Here is a 12,753-nt window from a genome sequence, read left to right on the forward strand (position 1 = left end):
CTTTTTTTTAAACTAAATAATATCCACTACACAACCATTAGTATCCCGCCATACACTGGCCCATATAGCATAAAGGCTCTGCACACCATATATGTGATTACAGTGCAGTTACATCCAGTGACCTACAGGGGGATCTTCTTTGGTCAGAGTCGCTCACTTTTACCTTTCTTTTTCCAGCCATAACTCATCTTTGAAGAATCTGCCAGATATAACATTTTAGGCTCTTTGCTCCAGCTTCACCTATGTAGAAATTCCCCATCTATATTGCTACACATAGTAACAGTGCCCACTTTATGCCATGTAGTATTTATGCCCCATTTTTACCCTCAAGCAGTACTTAGGCTCTCTCTATGCCCTCATATAGTAGACAGGCCCCAATCTGTGCCCTCATAAAGTAGTTAGGTTACTTTGTTTACATATAGTAGTTAGGCATTTCTGTGCCCCCAAACTAGTAGTCAGACCCCCATGCATCTAATATAGTAGTTAGGCCTCCCTGTACTGGTATCCTCCCAGTAGGTAATGTCCCCATCCCCCATATAGTAGATGGCCCCCTGTGTAGGTCCCCTATAATAGATGGCCTTCGGTGCAGCTTATATAACAGATGGTCCCCTGTGTAGTGCCCCCTTTAGTAGATGGCCCCAGGTGTTGTGCCCTACACTGTTATACTGGGGTATGCCCCTGGGGATCATATAATACCACCTCTCAACCTATGTGTAGACCCCTCACCCCTGCAACAGGCTTACAGTAGTGTGGGATTGCCCTATGGAAGCCCTTTACCTCATGACAGAACAATGACAAGGCTGTGGTGCACCACAAGGCCCAGCGATGCCACAGGTGCATACCAAAAATGATGAAATATGAAAAAAGAGGAGTTTGGAATAGTTCTGTAGATGATTGTTTCTCAGTTGCTGGAATAATACCATTGTTTCCCTAATACAGAGCGCACATCAGGGTAAAATGATGTTCTATGCTAGAAAAGTATAATTCAATAAACATTTAATCACACAGATAATTTTCAAGCAGCTCGTATTCACGTCTACATCCAAGTCACAAAAGAAATGTTCCAATTTAGTTACATCTAAACTTTAATGACCTGATCCAACATTGTTTCTTTTTCAATGATATGATTTATACAAGATATTGTCAGCAGTTTAGCTGCATTTGCTCATGCACTCCAGAAGCTCCATCCGTACAGCTATGCGGACATGCCAGCCCAACGGGAGGAGCCTTATGTAACGGGATATGATTGGCGGTCGAAGGAAATTTTGTACTGTAGATGTTCGATCTGAATTACCATAAAAGACCTAAGTAAGAAAGAGAATGATATTATATATACTGCTGTTCTGTTTATACCTACATTTGAGATGTAGTTCTATGAGGTTAAACTGTTCCGGTTCGGCAATGTTCTCCAAACCTGAAAACTCGACATTTGACCTTAGGTGTCTGGAGAAGCTTGATGCCGTCCTAGGACTGCCAGGAAAACATGGATACATGCTATGGCCAGGTTTACACTATGTATGACACCGGCAGTTCTGTGACCCGGCCGAGTCACAGAACGGCCGGTGTCAGTGAAGTTTATCCCGGCCGGTACTGCAGTGCTGGCAAGGAAAAACTTCAATTATATTGAATTGGGATGCGGGCGCTCTCCATTGTGTGACCTGTCAGGCTTGGGCAGCCGCTATTTAATGAATAGCGGCCACACAAAACTGACATGTCAGTTTTTACTGTGGCCGCTAGTGATCCCTGCCGGAGCATATGTGCATACACACTGGCCGAGATCCCATTCATTTGCAATTGAAAGTATTTTTTTAATTAATCATGGCTGTTGTTGCAGATTGCAACAACAGCTGTGAATAATTCAAAAAATACGTATGGCGGTTTCCAAATTTTCCAGGACTCCGAAGGGCTGCTTCATCTTCTGCAGCCTCACAGAATGAAATGCCGAGTCTTCGGGTTCTGAGAACATTGCTGAATCCAAAGAGTTTGATACTCAACACTAGTGATAAAAGCTACACAATGCTAAACTGAGAATCCCTGCTTAAGACATTTTATATATATCCCATCGCTGCACTCATACAACTATAATATAACCCATTGCTAGGGCATAGTGTATACTTACTCTGTTGTTTCCAGTTTGATCTTTGTAGTAAACCCAATTTAGACTGTCATCAATTTTGTACTGGACACTGTATTTCGTCATCCATTCATCCGTATCACATCTTCCTTGAGTCATAATCCCAGAAATAACTTTTAGCTCTTTTAGATCAATCTGAAGCCATTGGCCATTGTCTTGGAATTTAGATAGCCATGCACACCTTCATAAAAGAACAAAGCATTGTATAAAGCATTGTAAAATTAAATAAAATAAAGATACATAGATAGATCATAGTAATGCGGCAGGCCATTGTGGCGCTGCACTCCACCTACTTTTCAAAAGAGGCGAGCACAAATCAGCCAAAAAATCACACACAAGTGCTGCATCTACACAAGAAACCTGATGTAGGTTCTAGATATGTCCCCCCATAATACACTGGAGTTCAATTCTGTCACACTTTCGCCAACATTAAGTAGCCATCTGTGTGTCTCTATAGTTGTACATGTATCATAATGCTGACAATGTTCCTCGTTTGACTTGCTTACCCAAATCCTTGGCCGTTAAGACGGGCCCTGCTTGGCGTCCAGGATGAATACCAGCCTGTGTATTGCTCCTGGTTGGAGCAACTGATTTGATCTGCTGTGACAGCTCCTGATTCAAATCCCATAGGCTTATGATAAGGACATTCTGAAACGCAAGCACATCAATACTATATATCACCTGTATGCAGGAAATAAGACCAGGATAACTACATTGGGGCAGATTTATTTTTCTAGCATAATTTGTGCAGAAAAGTTGGCTTATAATATTGGCTGGGGGTATATGATAGGGAATCCCCCGAGATATACATAGAGTTACTTTGTGACTCTCTGTTATTTGCAGGATCGGTGGTTTGTGCTATTTCATTAACATAAAAAGTGAACCCTAAAAAAAAACTCCTGAACCGAGGCTAAAATGATATAAGTAGTATACACAGCAATTGCCCAAATTAAAAAAAAAAAACTAAAAAAATCAGGAGAAACCCCTTTCACAGAACAAAATGCACCATCATTGCTCAAAGACTAGGCTTTTCACTGCCAGGTTTTTAATATAGGGCTCCCGGGAAGGGCTCTGTAAATACACAGTGATCTCGCGCTATACAGTGCAATCTGCTATGTGGAAATCATGGATATAGTCATTGGCCGTATCTATGTTTTCCAGACAACCTTAGAGCTTTATCCAAGTTCAGCAACCCCCGCTAATCAAATACTACACGTTCGGGTTCGGATCGACTTGAACCCCAACCCGGTTCACTCATCTCTATTTCTAAACATAGTGAAAAAGTCCAACAGCTTCCAAGGTAGAAAAGGGAAATTCTTCAAAGCTTTATTGCATACTCTATTGGGTCTTTATCAGGCCCTAATATGGCGGGACATAGCCAACATGTACTTGGGAAAGGGTTAAAGAATTCTCTACTACCCTGGAAGTTGTTGGATTTATTTCACAACTTATATAATGTAACCAGTTTTTCTATATTACTCTTATAAGTGTAAGGAACCTGCAATGAGCCAGAATAAGCAGCAAGCTAGGAAGGGAAGTATACAGCGTCATGCTTTGCCCAGCTATTTCTAGCAATAGGTGGGGTTCCTAGACCCCAACCAATAAAAACTTTTTATATGCAAATATTATGTGAAGGCCAATAAAGGGACCCCTCGATAAAGGCGTTCTAGCCGAAACGTACGTCGGGGCACACGGCACTGGGCTCCTCTGTACTTACACACACAAGGTATTGAATATCGTATTTTTTGATGCTACTGATGTTATTAGTCACGTTTGTTGGACTATACTAAGGGGAAGCTACATCATGATTCTCCCAGCATTTTTACCTTTGTGTTATCTTCAATAGAGGTTTGTTTACCATTAATGTATGTAGCCCATGTGTCTTGCCAATTCAGTTCTGTTTCCTCTATTTGTTATTTCACATGTATTTTTAATTAAGTATCAATAAAAAGTATTTTTATCAATATCATTTGGGTTATCAGCAATATATTCTTGTAGGTTGTGTTGCTAGTTAGTGCTGAGTTATTCCCTCGTTTTTTTTCCCGATACGGTTTATGACACTAGTCGGTTATTAGAAGAAGGGGAGTTAGTCTCACTGTGGCATATAAGTGTCATGATACCTTTAATCCAGTACTGTAGATATCACTTTACTCCAGCTGTATGCCATATATTAATAGTCCAAAGTAGGCATGGTGGGAGGGGGAGAGCAGAGTGCAACCAGTCACAGCACTTAGCATGTAATCAGGCTCAGCAAGAGAGATAAACAGCCACAGAGGTTTTTAAGGCTAGGTTCACACTGCGTTTTTGCAATCCATTTTTTTTCATCCTTTTTTTTTCAAAAAAACTGATGCATTTTTTCATTGACGGATCGTTTTTTTCATTGACTTCCATTGTAAAAAAAAAAAAAAAAAAAGGATCAAAATAGACCCTTTTTTTAACGGACACAAAAGTAGTGTCAGCTACGTTTTTGTGTTGGTTAAAAAAAAAACGTATCCGTTTTGATCCGTTTTTTTTTCTTACAATGGAAGTCAATGAAAAAACGGATGCACACAAATGCGTCAGTTTTTTTCATCTGTTTTTTGCAAAAAAACGGATCAAATAAACGGATTGCAAAAACGCAGTGTGAACCTAGCCTTACTCCAGTGTGTGATGTAGAAGCCTCTCTGCCTGTCAATCCTACCTGCTGGGTATAATTACAGGCTAAGACTTATTGCCCCCCACCCCGATGCCTACTTTGGGCTAATTAACATACAGATAGTAAAGTATTAGGGTATGTTAATTTACTTACGTCACATGCTGGTTTATGTTTGTTAAAGCGGTTATTCAGGATCAGGAAAAGCACAGCTACTTTATTGCAAAAACAGCACCACACCTGTCCCAAGGTTGTGTGGGTAATTGCAATTCAGCTTAATTTCATTTTATGGAACTAAGCTGCAAAACTACACCCAAACTGGAGACAAGAATGCTGTGGTTTCTGGAAGAAAGAGGCCAGGTTATTCTTAGGGTATGTGCACACTACGGAATTCTCAAAGATAACATCCCGTGGATTACGCCGCTCACTCCTGCATGCTCCAACTTGACTCTCCGCCTGTCCCGTTAACATGTCAATTCTTTGGGCAGATGGCAGAATCCACTTGAGCATAGGGGGTGAGCAGTAGAATCCGAGGGATGGTATCTGCGATAATTCCGTAGTGTGAACATACCCTAAGCCTAGATAACCTCTTTAATGAAGGACAAATAATTGATTTCTGCACCTTCCGTTGACAGCTCATTACAAAGCTGCCAGCTCAGGGTAGCAGGTTATATCACAGGCACTTTGTAACAGCTCAGTTAGTTATTACCTGGCATACAGTCTAGTGCAGTAATTCGCGTAGATGATATTGATCCACTTCCTCCCTGGCAGTCACACTTGCAGGCTTTAGTAGGCCACTGTGGAAACCAAATATAGATGTCAGCATTGTACCTGGTAAAACCACGCACTCGAGCTCTGGTCGCTGGTTACGATCATGGCAGCGAAATGTACGTGCACACTAGTTATTTTCTTGTATCATTTTTATTGGTGTGAACATGGTTTTATTCTGCTTTGGCATTTCTATTGATTTAGGGTAACTCCCTGCTCATTGACTGGGAAGATTTCTTCCAGCAGGGATACAGTTAACACCTTGCCTTGGATAATGACTGACAGCCTGGTCCTCCTGTGCAATCTCTTGTTTCTCTGCTCCAATCGTATCTGAGACTGGGACATGCTTTTACATAAAGCTCAGTCATTTCCTAGGCCTGATAGCTGCTATAGGATTACACTTGCTGTACCTGTTTCTGGCTTTCTATCCCTATGTATTTTGAACTCCTGTTATATCTGACCTCGGCTTGCTTGTTACTATTCTTTGGCTCTGTGATTCTGGTCTATATTTTGATTCTCCTGGTTCTGACCCATTTTTGCCCGACTATCCTCCATTGTGTTTTGTCTGTCTTTGTTATCGTCTTTTGTCTTGTCTCACGTGTCACCCTATTTCAGTGCAGGGAACGTCACCTGGTTGTCCACCATCATTTAGGGTAGTCTGGTGGCAAGTAGGCAGGGACAGAGGGAGTGGGACAGTGTCAGGGCTGCACCTGTCTGTGTGAGCGTTTCCTTTGTGTGCCCTGAACTGTCCTGACAATAGATGTGAAATTACAAAATATTATGATTTTATATACTATACATAATCTACTGCTTCTCTGATACGAATAAACTAGAAAATGTGAAATTACAAAATATTATGATTTGATATAATACATAATATACTGCTACTCTGATGCGAATAAACTAGAAAATGTTCTCAATTATTTTATTTAAAACAATTTAAAGAAGTTCTCAACTCCTCGCAGACATAATTGTTCTTGCTGTTGCAACAAATTTTAGTCAATTAATTTGTATGAACATTTTGTAAGTAACAGATGATGTTGGCTTTCTACAAATGACATTTTTAATGTCACAATTTTTTTTACTAATAGGAGTAGGAGTGTGAAGTACTGTACGGCTATGCTCATAGAAAATAATCTTGAAATTTACCCACAAACCTCAGGTACCAAGGAAAAATACATGCCATAGTTCATACAGGAGAAGGAGGGATTATCATGTTCACACTGTGTCAATCAGGCGGCAGCGAAGGAGTGCGTGCTCTCTCATATACAACCTATGGAAAAGTTCCACTGCAGAATTCCACCTGATTTACTCGGTGTAAACATCCCCTTAAAGTCCAGGGAGCAGAAGATGTCTTACCTGCGCTCACTTCCTGCCTCGATACATCTCGGAAGTATACCTTCCAAGATAAGGGTGGGTTCACACTGAGGAATTCTCGCGGATAAATTTTGCGGAATTCCGTCGCCTGTACGCGCTCACGGCCATGCGCCTCTTCGCCCGTGCCATAGACACCATTCTATGCACGGGCGGATACCGCATTCCGCCGAAAGAATTGACACGTCAATTCATTCGGCAGAATGTGGAATCAGCCGGCCCATAGAGTGGTGTCTATGGAGCCGGCGGAATGGTGTCTTACAGCCGACGGAATTCCGCAGAATTCTCAGTGTGAACCCACCCTAAGAGGAGACAGGCGCCTGGCATGATCATCAATATCTGCATAATGTTGTAGCAACATCTTTCAGCTATTGGTCATCATGTACACTTTTGTCCTAGAGTAGAACAGGTAAGACCTTTTATTAAACACTTACATTTACCAAATCTAACTACCTGATTAATATAGCATGTTGGGGGCTAAGTGTCTTATGAAACTATCATCATTTCTCAAAGGAGATTTACAAAATGCTTTATTCTAACATGCTTTAAATTTTTTTTAGAAGTGTGTGTGTGTGTGTGTGTGTGTGTGTGTGTGTGTGTGTGTAAAGTTTAGGGTTATTATAGAAAAAGAAAATCTTACCTCATTGGTAACCAAGGCTGGGGAGATAAAATATGAAAAGAAGTAACACTATGTACTCTCATTACAATAAAAGACACCATTATAACATATTAGCATATAATATTGTATGTATCATGTACCAGGCCTAAGGTAATCATAAGCTAAAAGTAAACAGGCTAGGACACAAAGAGCTATATGTTATATGTTGAGAAGGGGAAGGCTATGATAACCTAGAGGAGATGGCTGTTAACATTAAATGCCAGAATGCTTCTGTATACTTATTTCAAGCCGAACAAAATTGTTAGTAATTTAATCTGTGACATTCAGCATGTAAATGGGTGGAAACTACTGTAAATTTTAAGTTAAAATTATTTGTTCTGTTAACTTGTATTGCTTATCTAGGGCGATAATGTCAGTAAATATGCAATAGTTATTGATGTAGTAGTAAACTGACTTTGGCATCTTTATCCACTTAAGGCCATACACACAAAGCATAAATGAAAAGCAAAATACGATTGTAATTTTGAGGTTAAAATAGGGCTGTATTTTTAATATAATAATGCGCTCTTCTGAAGTCAATGGGAAATCAGCAGTGCATACACAGTATAGAATAATAATAATAATAATAATAATAATATAGACCATAATTTTTGACAACTGTCCATATAATGCCTTTATATACCTGCCTTTGGAGAATACAGCAATTTTTTAAATCTGTTCAAACATTGTCTGCTTTTATTTTACTGTGTGTGAACTTAGCCTAAGGCTATGTTCCCACTTCAGGAAAATATCAAGGAAGGTAACATAGATGGCCGCTAATAATGATCATGATCATTATTAGTTGCTCTCTATTTAACAAGGTGGCCGCCTTTACCTCATATGTTCCTGAAGTGAGAACATAGCCTTATAATGAGAAAATAATAGATGCAGTAATGTCTCTTATTCATGTCAATGGGACACTGCAGGGGATATTTAACAGGACTGGCATACTCGTACACCAGTCTTAAATAAAGGCCCTCTCTCTTAGTACAGCTGTCCAGCCCTGCTCCTGGCGCAGGCGCTGCGGCTCAAATCTACACCTTCGCGGAGCAGGTGTACATTTTTGCCTGGTTTACGCCTGGCGAACACGGGGTACGGTTAGCATGCGCCACATAAAAGGGTCTAACCTCTTTCCATGGTGAACGCCAGGGGCGCATGTTAGTAAATTTCCCCCCTTAAGTCTATGTCCATGGGGCTTGTTGTAAAGAATATCTTTAAATGCGGTTAAAAACAGCTCAGGCAAGATAGCAGCCCCAGTTATAGTGAAATAAGAAATAAGAAAAACATGTTTCAGTATCTGGCTCTAAATAGAAAAAAAATATCAACACATGTGCTTAGAGAGGGATTGGATGTACATAGTCTATAAGTGGTCTATGCCTTTGGCTTCATTAAAAAAAGAATTCTCGTGAAAATCAAAAAAGGCAGACAGAGGGGTACGGGATCTTAGTAAACAATGTTTACTTACCCACTTACCCTCGTGTGCCTCCGTAGCGCTGGTCCCAGGTTCCGCTGATGGCCATCGGATGTCATTCTTGCTTGTAATCCGGCTCTTGCAGCTGCAACGTCATGGCCTGGCTGATCCAACAACCGCTCAGCCAGCCAGTGACTGGGGCGGTGTGCGCCCCAGTGAGTGATTGGGTAAGCAGGTAATCGATCAGCAAGGTATGTGACGTTGCAGCTGGAAGAGCTGCAGGAGGCCAATGGCTGTAAGCTTGACCCGGGAGCGATGCTACAAGGCACAAGAATAGGTAAGTTTACTTTATTTATTATGTTCCCGAACCCCTGCCTTTCTGCTCTTTTTTAAATTTATTTCATGTGACTTCTTTAAATAAACCATCAGATCAAAAAATATTTGCCACTTCCTGCATAAAAATTAATACAGTAATGCACCCTTAATAACACCAGACCTTTTGTAGATGTGTCATTCTCACCATCAGCTGGTGATTCATCTTGCCAAGATTTAACACCTTGAATCACTGCAGGATGAAGGGAATTGTTAGCTCAAATATTACACAAAAAGCATCAGACATAAGAAACAGAAAGGGAAATCCACAATCAGTTAGGCTTGTAGACTACAGTATACCTGCAACCTGAGGACTAACTCCTTGAATAGTGTTTTTTGTTCTTCTAATATTATTATAGTGTCAGCAATTAAATGGGGGTTTACCTTACTCCCCAACATAGGGAGCTGCGGACATGCTGGTAGGATGGGAGATCTGCGGCCTCATATGGCACAGCAAAACATCTGACTGTCATAACATATGTATTCAGTACACATAATGTCCTCTCCGCTAACCAGATAATGAAGCGTATTTATGATATGTGAAGACATTTTCCGAGGTTAGTCTATAGACTACTTTAATCATCCCCCCAAATAGATAGTCAGCTTATTCAAGGGTGCTTTATGGTAATTCTTTTGCATATCTTTGCTTTTCAGATGTCCAATAAAGTAATGTTTGGGGAGGTGAATAAGAAGCAATATGGACCAAGTCAAGCCGTGTATTATTATCAGAACCTGAATCCTGGATTCATCAATTATTTAAAGGGGTCCCAAAGTAATAAACAGGGTCCCAAGTGCAATGCACAATATAACTCAAGTAGAGTAAATATCATATTTAGGCTATGTTCCCACCTTGGCTTGTTATAATCACGGCCATAAATAATGATCTTGAACTTTATTTGCAGTCATGGTTATAACAAGATTGCTGCTTTTACCCACTATGTTACCAAAGTGGGAACATAGCCATATAGCCTGAATTTTATTTTAGTTACATTACTAACATTATTCATATGATGACAATTGTTATGGGTCTGCTCACTGTAATAGCGGACACTGGAGCACACGTGCATGGGCCCAGTGCCACCATCTCTTCGGCCACCCCTTCTCCTTCTCCTAGGCCGCGTGCGTGCACCGGCTGCTCTGACTTTAAAGGGCCTGTTCGCCTTTAATTATCTAGTACATGCAGCCAGTCCATCTTTATTCCGAACATGCAGAACATCTAGGCTGTGTTCACACATTGCAGTTTCATTGTGTTACTGAATTATTTGCAGTACTTTATCATTTCATTGTAGTCCCACTCACACGGCACACAGTTACTACCTGTAACACCACACAGCACATTGTATTCTCTACCTGTAACACCACACAGCACATTGTATTATCTACCTGTAACACCACACAGCACATTGTATTCTCTACCTGTAACACCACACAGCACATTGTATTCTCTACCTGTAACACCACACAGCACACTGTATTCGCTACCTGTAACACCACACAGCACACTGTATTCGCTACCTGTAACACCACACAGCACACTGTATTCTCTACCTGTAACACCACACAGCACGCTGTATTCTCTACCTGTAACACCACACAGCACGCTGTATTCTCTACCTGTAACACCACACAGCACGCTGTATTCTCTACCTGTAACACCACACAGCACGCTGTATTCTCTACCTATAACACCACACAGCACGCTGTATTCTCTACCTGTAACACCACACAGCACGCTGTATTCTCTACCTGTAACACCACACAGCACATTGTATTCTCTACCTGTAACACCACACAGCACACTGTATTCGCTACCTGTAACACCACACAGCACACTGTATTCGCTACCTGTAACACCACACAGCACACTGTATTCTCTACCTGTAACACCACACAGCACGCTGTATTCTCTACCTGTAACACCACACAGCACGCTGTATTCTCTACCTGTAACACCACACAGCACGCTGTATTCTCTACCTGTAACACCACACAGCACGCTGTATTCTCTACCTGTAACACCACACAGCACACTGTATTCTCTACCTGTAACACCACACAGCACACTGTATTCTCTACCTGTAACACCACACAGCACACTATATTCTCTACCTGTAACACCACACAGCACACTGTATTCTCTACCTGTAACACCACACAGCACGCTGTATTCTCTACCTGTAACACCACACAGCACGCTGTATTCTCTACCTGTAACACCACACAGCATGCTGTATTCTCTACCTGTAATGCTGATATTTGAATAAAGTAAAGAACTTTTAAATTTAATTTGAAAATTTTTTCTTTTTCTCTCCACATACATATTATGATCGAGCATTTATCTATGAAGTTGAGCCCCACAATAAGGACTTTATCCAATATTATCTTACATGGCATATACTATTTATGCCTTGTTTTTTCAAGGTGGGATTGGCAGTGCTGGCTCTGATCCTCTCTGCCATTTAGCATAATTTGTGTTAATGCATCATTTTTGTGAAGATGCTGCAGAACTGCAACGAAACCCCAACATGTGTGAACACAGCCCTAATTTTTTTTTTCTTATTCTTTTCTTTCTTTTTCCAGCTCTGCCCAGGGGGGGGGGAGGGGGAGGGGGGGGGGAGGTTTGAATAAATGTTAAATGATAAGAAAAAAAAAAAGAAACCCCAACATGTGTGAACACAGCCCTAATTTCACTGCAGACTTTTGCACAATCAGTGAAGTTGCAGCAGCTGCTTTTGGCCGGTCAGAGATGGTGAATCACTCAGGAGATTGGGGGATCCATCCGAGCCTCCTGTTACATCACACCCTGCCCCCTTTCTGCATCATCAGCCTGTGCTCAGCAAACACACACAAAGTGAGACAGAGGCATGGAAGATTTGTCCATGGGAACAGGAGACAATGTGGATTGACACAGAGGCCATTTTTCTTCACTACCTGGATGTTAATCAGCTACCAGTGTGGCAGAACCGCAAAGATATGGTAATACATTATATAGACACATCTATATAACTTTTAATTTGCTTTTAATAGAAAACAAGTCTTCCTTATCTGGAGTACGCCTTTAATTGTGGAAGGAGGATGGGCCAAATTACTATGACTAACCTTATGGTCTACTAATTATGAAAGCAAATCTTTAGCTCTGTTCCATGTGGTTATGGGGTCATTCCAGTTCATTACACTACTACGCTTACTTATACTTTAAGTAGATTGTCCCTTTTAACTCTTTCCCGGTCCATATTCAGTATGTTTTACACCCTTATACATGTAGAATCACAGTACAGAATAAGGCTTAGTTTACACAATGTAAATTTTCAACAAATAATTGTTGTTGCAGTATCGGCGTGCACTTCACTGACAGCACCAGTTCAGTGACATGGCAGTGTCACAGAACGGCCGCTGTCTTACTA

General features: G+C 41.0%; 1 protein-coding gene across 2 annotated transcripts in view; it reads right to left on the minus strand.

Annotated features, from left to right (window-relative positions):
- Positions 1-1,070: 1,070 nt before the first annotated feature.
- The window catches only part of RS1 (retinoschisin 1), a 28,368-nt gene continuing 16,685 nt past the window's right edge, over positions 1,071-12,753 (minus strand). The window contains exons 3-8 of one of the 2 annotated variants that reach the window (XM_069945402.1): positions 9,498-9,542; positions 7,549-7,565; positions 5,476-5,563; positions 2,641-2,782; positions 2,120-2,315; positions 1,071-1,304 (exon numbers count right to left, since the gene is read on the minus strand). In XM_069945402.1, the coding sequence (XP_069801503.1) occupies positions 1,152-1,304; positions 2,120-2,315; positions 2,641-2,782; positions 5,476-5,563; positions 7,549-7,565; positions 9,498-9,542 (641 nt within the window). In that variant the 3' untranslated portion in view covers positions 1,071-1,151. Of the gene's footprint in view, positions 1,305-2,119; positions 2,316-2,640; positions 2,783-5,475; positions 5,564-7,548; positions 7,566-9,473; positions 9,543-12,753 lie in introns of both variants that reach the window. The other variant, XM_069945401.1, reaches the window with a different exon arrangement.

Source organism: Dendropsophus ebraccatus, chromosome 11, assembly GCF_027789765.1.
Source record: "Dendropsophus ebraccatus isolate aDenEbr1 chromosome 11, aDenEbr1.pat, whole genome shotgun sequence".
Lineage (NCBI taxonomy): Eukaryota > Metazoa > Chordata > Amphibia > Anura > Hylidae > Dendropsophus > Dendropsophus ebraccatus.